This window comes from Verticillium alfalfae, genomic scaffold (genome assembly GCF_000150825.1).
Source record: "Verticillium alfalfae VaMs.102 supercont1.4 genomic scaffold, whole genome shotgun sequence".
Classification (NCBI taxonomy): domain Eukaryota; kingdom Fungi; phylum Ascomycota; class Sordariomycetes; order Glomerellales; family Plectosphaerellaceae; genus Verticillium; species Verticillium alfalfae.
In genome coordinates, this window is record NW_003315035.1 from 1229137 (window position 1) to 1235531 (window position 6395).

The 6395-nt window shown below is 53.5% G+C and overlaps 5 protein-coding genes across 5 annotated transcripts in view; 2 read left to right on the forward strand and 3 right to left on the reverse strand.

Annotated features, from left to right (window-relative positions):
• Positions 1 to 270, reverse strand: part of VDBG_03806 (conserved hypothetical protein) — a gene marked incomplete at both ends in the record, with an annotated part of 4626 nt that extends 4356 nt beyond the window's left edge. Inside the window, one exon of the mRNA XM_003005807.1 lies at positions 55 to 270. Within this exon, the coding sequence (XP_003005853.1) occupies positions 55 to 270 (216 nt within the window). The remainder of the gene's footprint in view (positions 1 to 54) is intronic.
• Positions 271 to 666: 396 nt separating this feature from the next.
• VDBG_03807 (40S ribosomal protein S11) lies at positions 667 to 1885 on the forward strand (the record flags this gene model as incomplete). Its single annotated transcript, XM_003005808.1, has 4 exons — positions 667 to 715; positions 823 to 1023; positions 1190 to 1428; positions 1491 to 1885. The coding sequence occupies 3 exons, from the start codon at positions 849 to 851 to the stop codon at positions 1557 to 1559; spliced, it is 483 nt and encodes a 160-aa protein (XP_003005854.1).
• A 707-nt stretch (positions 1886 to 2592) lies between these two features.
• VDBG_03808 (conserved hypothetical protein) lies at positions 2593 to 3367 on the forward strand (the record flags this gene model as incomplete). The annotated part of the gene is made up of 2 exons (XM_003005809.1): positions 2593 to 3081; positions 3140 to 3367. The coding sequence occupies 2 exons, from the start codon at positions 2593 to 2595 to the stop codon at positions 3365 to 3367; spliced, it is 717 nt and encodes a 238-aa protein (XP_003005855.1).
• A 1120-nt stretch (positions 3368 to 4487) lies between these two features.
• On the reverse strand, positions 4488 to 4879 carry VDBG_03809 (predicted protein; the record flags this gene model as incomplete). The annotated part of the gene is made up of 2 exons (XM_003005810.1): positions 4488 to 4663; positions 4719 to 4879. 2 exons carry the CDS (start codon positions 4791 to 4793, stop codon positions 4559 to 4561), a joined length of 180 nt encoding a protein of 59 aa, XP_003005856.1.
• A 735-nt stretch (positions 4880 to 5614) lies between these two features.
• VDBG_03810 (conserved hypothetical protein) lies at positions 5615 to 6283 on the reverse strand (the record flags this gene model as incomplete). The annotated part of the gene is made up of 3 exons (XM_003005811.1): positions 5615 to 5854; positions 5913 to 6074; positions 6134 to 6283. The coding sequence occupies 3 exons, from the start codon at positions 6281 to 6283 to the stop codon at positions 5615 to 5617; spliced, it is 552 nt and encodes a 183-aa protein (XP_003005857.1).
• Between the last annotated feature and the right edge of the window lie 112 nt (positions 6284 to 6395).

Genomic DNA, 6395 nt, shown 5'->3' on the forward strand with positions numbered 1-6395 from the left:
ACTGTGACATTTTAGGATCTTCACTCATATCGCAACAGGGAGCATGGCACATACGGCTCTTCGATTACCGTTGGCGTTCTTCAGAACGTCCAGGCCACCAGGCCCAATGCTCTTGCTTCGCGACTTCTTCCGGTTGGCAGCAAGAGAACTGCTTCCAAGATCAAGTGTCACGTTCTCTTTCTCTGTAGCCTTGGCTGACGATATTTGGCCGCCAATAGACTTGCGCAGTCTGCGCGTAGCTGGAACTGTCGCGTCGCCGGAAGAAGACATGTTGAATGCTGTAGCGATGTGGCGACAGCAAAGCGCTTCTTCTGGTGACGAGGATTCGGGTCGCGTCGAGGTGCAAGTGGGAGACGATGTTAGTGATGATGGTGTCGCGCATGCCCATGTTCAGTCAAAGTGGGCTGCATGTACAAGGGTTTCCTATGTTTACATCTGACAGGCCCCATGATTGGCTCTCTCGCCTGCTGGTGTCAACAAGGTCCACGCGTTGCTGAGGCATCGGATTTCTCCGGATGCCCCACCTCTATCGATATGCTCCAGCCCCATATGGCCAAATAGATGTGGCGCAGCCGTGGCTTGCCCCTCGCCAAATTTTCCACCCACAGGCCCTAATTCTTGTGATCTCGAACCCAGTCGCCTACCTCAGCAAAAGTTGTAAGCCGCATCATCGTCCATCGCCCAACGCCCATCAATCCGCCGACAACCAGTTGAGGTGATTACCTTCCCCCACGACCGCCAGGTAGGTGTCGCGAGCATACCAACCTATCGATCGAACCACCGCCCTTTCTGTCGACATCGTCCTGACTTGTCTTTCTGCAGAGCCGTGACCGATCACTACCGACAACATGGCTACCGAACTTACCGTCCAGTCGGAGCGCGCCTTCCAGAAGCAGGGCATCTTCCTCAACCAGAAGACCAAGGCCAAGTCCACGCGCCCTGGAAAGGGTGGCCGCCGATGGTACAAGGACGTCGGTCTGGGTTTCCGCACCCCCAAGACCGCCATTGAGGGCACCTACATCGGTACGTCGGATCGTGATACTTGGAAAGATTCTGAAGCGCGAGGGGGAGCATGCTTGGAGCGTCGAGCGAACCACTGTCTCTTGCAGACGAATGCGCGCAAAGGAGCCATGGTCACACTGGAATGTTTACACCTCAAGGACTCTGCTAACATGGACGCGTCTCTCAGACAAGAAGTGCCCCTTCACCGGCCAGGTCTCCATCCGTGGCCGTATCCTCACCGGCACCGTTGTCTCCACGAAGATGCACCGCACTCTCATCATCCGCCGCGAGTACCTCCACTTCATTCCCAAGTACGCCCGTTACGAGAAGCGCCACAAGAACCTCGCTGCCCACGTCTCCCCCGCTTTCCGTGTTGAGGAGGGTGACCAGGTCACCGTTGGCCAGTGCAGGCCTCTGAGCAAGACTGTATGTTGCGACTGGAACGCAGCCGCAAGGCCGATGCCTGGCTCTACGCTAACGAAGTGCAGGTCCGCTTCAACGTCCTCCGTGTGCTTCCCCGAACTGGCAAGGCGGTCAAGAAGTTCAGCAAGTTCTAATCGGCTCTTTGGCATTTACGGCGTGTACGCGGTGAGGGTTCTGCTTTACGCTACCGGATGGGCGGTCACCAGGGAACGGCATCCGCATGATTTGTGCAATAGATGCAGATCAGACCAAAAGAATTCGATCAGCCAAAACCAACGGAAGATGGTTTCGACATGTGAGGCACAACGGTTATGGATTGTTTGACGACTGGGACCAAAGGGTGGGAGAGGCGGATCTGTGTCGCGTGCCAGCGCGCGCACCAGGCCATGGTCAACTCCTTTTTTGGGGAAAGGGCGATCTGGCTTGACGTGGAATGACAAAACGACGGCTCGTTCATCCTCGTCTCGCCCCCTCTCGGTCTGTTCGTGTGATGTAGCGGCTGGATATTTGACCAGTACGCATGTGAAGTCAGTTCCCATGACTATACTCCCCTTTTCACCCCACCCTTGACTACACTCTGAGATGTACCTGCTCTCCCGTGGTACAACCCAATTTTTGTCTCAAGGAATATGAATGCCTCGGCATGGCGCATCACTCACCGCGACTCCATCCTTCTCCGTGGAGGGCGAGGTCCGTATATCGTTGTCAACATATCTTCCCGTCTTTGTATCTTGTGCGTCGAGTATTCTTTGAGGAGAAAAACGCTCCAGAAATTATGCAAGCCTCAGCCACAAGACCACTGTGCTGACAGTTGCCAGTATAGGTCCATATTTGGGTCCTGGCGTACACGGCAAGCTTATAAAATACCTGAATGTCCGCAAATCTTCACAACCTACATCTACAGACTCAGATTGAAAGTGAACCTAGTCAATCGAACAATAATTGAAATATCCAAAGATTATCTGGCTACAGTGCTAAAGAACAGTGTGGTGTGTGGAAACACAGTGCATTTGCAGATTCAACAGTAGCTGATTGGCGATTGAAATCTTTCCACCCAAAGAACCACCAGCAGACCTAGGTACAGAGCTACGAGGAGAAGCGGAGCGACGCAAACCAGCAGCCGGCAACGAACGATCTTTCAAACGCAAGACACATACCATAATCGAGATGGGCTGGCTAGACGGCTGGTGGACGGACGCGCCCAAGACGTCTGATCCTCTTGCATCCATCGACCCCAAAGTCCGCGAGTTTCTACAGCGAGAATCCCCTGTCAAGTACAATACAGTCTCCTCTACGCCATCAGAGACGAAGCCTTTTACCGAAGTCACAGCACCACCGGCACCAGTCGACGACTCCGCGAGACCGCTTGTACCGAAAGAGAGCTTGTTCCAAGACGGCCGCTACGCGCACCTTTGGAAGGGGTACAAACCACAGGGCGAGATCGAGGCCGAGTCCAAGACCGACCATGAGAAGCTTATGGATGTGCTGGAGGGTTACAAGGACCGAAAATACAACCTTGGTCGCGCGGCACTCGAAAATTGCGCCATACAGCAGGAGGAGTGGATCAACTGCATGAAGAACGGTGCTTGGGAGGACCGGCTACAGATGTGCCGAAAGCAAGTACAACGGTTCGAGAGGTGCTATACCATGCAAACGGTATGATTCTAGTCCTCACCTTTCAGGTTTGCGCTCTGCTGACTGCGATCTACCACAGAGACTATTAAAAGCCCTTGGCTACAAGTCCATCGTTGATCGGCCGGCGCATGTCGACGAAGACATCCAGATGCACGCCGATAGCCTGTACGTCCGGATGATCGACCAAGAGAAGGCGATTAAGGGGGCAGAGGAGCGCGGCCTGCCGGGCACCAGAGTTCAAGAACGTCTTCCCCAAACCAGAGAATGCAATCGAGCCCGGCGCCGAGTTACGCAAGAGCTGGGATGAGCAGCTCGACAAATTGCCCGTAGCGGAGCGAGCGACAGAAGAGGCGGCTCTGCGAGCTGACTTTCAAGCGAAGGCGGCTGTGGCTAAGGACGTCCAAAAGTTATGGGATGAGCAGGCCGCGGCGCGCAAAGAGAGAGAAGCTGGGGGGCAGACCAGCATCGCCGAGAAGATCACGGATATCTTTCGGTTCAGGTAAGGTGTTGATGAAGACCTCCTGGGGTTCATAAAGGTCATCCCACGAGACCTGTAAGCAGGCCGTCGCTAGCGAAATCGGCGGGAGACAGGTCTCGCTGTACAAAGCTTCAGTCCCTCATGAGCCAAGCATCATGACACGATCTGTACACACTCGGGATGTATTACCTGTAAAGTATTGTAGATCAAGAATTTGCAGCGAACGAAGGAGCAGTACAACCGATAGCGCCCCATGCTAACATTCACGTCCCGTCCTTCCTCAGTGATTCGACATGGTGGCACCTGCGTTCTACGTGAGGCAAATGTTGTCGAGCTGAGAACTCAGGAGTGTGTACATTGACCCAGCACGATAGAGGGCAAAAGGCAGGGGGCATGGCAGAGAGCAAGTCTTCCATGGCCAAGCCCAAAGAATAGGAACAGAAGGTAATCAGGCACCCTAGAGAATACCAGTATCTTACCTAGTCACCAGCTGGGACGAGCTTGGGCAGCCAGCTAGTCCACTATACTTATGGTCGTCATGGTACCTACTTGGCCCACTACGACCATAGCGGCCATGCCAGTAAGTTCACTGTAATAAGTAAGGCACCTAGGTAACCAAAATGGGAAAAGTGGCAAAGCTGCTATAGCCGCTGCCTATAGACGTGATAGGGCCGGGATTGAGCTCGTGTTTGTGATATACATAGTAAGTACCTAGGAAGAGGAGTACATGACACACCTACGATAGTTTGATCCAAAAAATAATCGAAAAGCGTTTTGGCCATAAAAGCCCCGCGACCTACCATAGAGAGCCTGGCCGGGCCATCACAAGTAGCCATCCAGTCTTCAGTGCGCTGGGTCCGTTGATACACAGACCGACGTGCCGGCTCTGACGTCGACGATGGTACTACACTTCTGATCACGCATCTTACGACAGTGATCTAGTTCTTGCTAAAAAAAACCTTTAAACACTTCAATTCTCTTGGTCTTGAGTTTGTGTCTCGCACTATTCCCTTCTAGAGCTTAACAGCAGGACTCCTCACAGCCGCAGAGGCCGCAGCAAAGTTCACAACCAGCCTCTTCTCCTCCACGAAGTCCCAGTTCGACATCGGGCTGCGGCTCGGCAACCTGTAAAGGACATGGTGTCAGAGAAGCACGCTGAGTACAGTGGTGTAAAACATACAGGCTGGTTGCTGATGACCTCATCAGCGGAAGCTTCCATAGGGGCCTGCTGCTGTGGTGCGTCTTGCGTCGCCATGATGTCGATGGTGTAGTGAAAGTTGCGATCGGCGACAAACGTGTCGTTATTTGGTTTCACTCAGGAATTTCGGACTTTTTCGATGTAGAACACACGAATGGTTTTGGCTCAGTAGGAAGGTCATTTATCCTTCAAATGTATTCAGCTGCCACCTTCAGGCACCCACAACAAGCTTCGACCGCGTCGATGGCAATGACCCAACGAACCTTGCCATTTTCTCTTTTTGGCTGCCTCCCTCTGGTGGCGCTTGACTCTTGGAGGCCGCATTATCATATCTGAGCCCACGTGCAAGGTTCGAGGCTATAGCTCTGGCGCCTTTGTCCGGCAACACGGCACTGTATGCTAATAGGGGCTGACCAGTTCTCACGAGAAAAAACGTGGATGATCAGGACGTGGCACCTTGTCCAGCACCGATTCTAGCAATCCCATGCCCAAGTTGTGGCGACGTAGTCGATCATGGCACTTTCTGCGACTCTCAGCTGGTTTGAAAGTTGCCGATAGAACCGGATGGCGTTGCACGAGCATCAAGTATACGTGTTAGCTGACGACGCAACCTCCACGAAAGCCACACCGCGCTTCCATTATACGGTGGACTGGTCCAGATTGGGACCGAAGCGCAGACACAAGGGCGGCTGCGGCCTTTCGGGTGCCGGTCGGCACTAGATTGAGGCTGAACCCTCGAATCCAGAGTCAATTTGAAGTGCCGTAATCGCCGAATGCACAGCAGATTCTGTGCCGGTTTGCCAGAAGCACCCAGCCCCACGCCCTTAGTCCAGGCTCCAGGATTCTCACAGCCATACCGATTGATGCCATCAGTTTCATCATCTGTTTTCCAAAGCCAATGCCGCTCTTTCGAGAAAGGCATTGAAGTCCCTCAATTGTCGAGCTGTGCCGCCAACATCACTCTTGGTGCACGCTTGGTCGGTTATTCTGGAAATAAGGAGCTCAAGGTTTGCCAGATTGGCTTTCTTCTCAGCCGCCGGCGACAAGTCGTCGGCGCCACGACCACGCTCTACGGCGAGATCAATATCGTGCATGGCTGAAGAGGTACCGAGTTGGTGCTATTACATCCCATTAGCCACGCTTTTCCCTCTGCAGCTTCATGGTCCTATGACTTACCAATGCCTCACTTTTCGCTTTTTCGTGTTTAGATCTGACAGCTTCTTTGCGAACAGCGACTTGTTCTCGTTCTGCCCGGAGGCGCATGATTTCGTCTCGCAACGACGTCTTCTCAGCCTGTTCGCGCCGTATACGGCCGCGAAGAGCATGCATGTGGTCGACCTGGATAGTCTTGCCAGTTGTCAGTATTGTTGGGCCAAACGGGTTCGAGGCTTCCCTACATGTCCGAGAAGCCTGTGCTCCAGCTCCGCCTGGAATGCCTCTAGTGCGCGAGTCTTGATGCGAAGTTCTTTCTTTGCGGATGCATCCGGGGCACGTTGCACACCGTCACGCAGAGTATTAAGGCTAGTTTGGATGAGTTCATCGCACATCTGAGCGAGAACATCAATCGTATTCACACCGGACCGTTTTGAAAACGGGATGTCGGCACTGATAAGGTCAAAGTCGGGATCCTCGCCTTCGGCCGGTCGGCCCCTCTTCGTG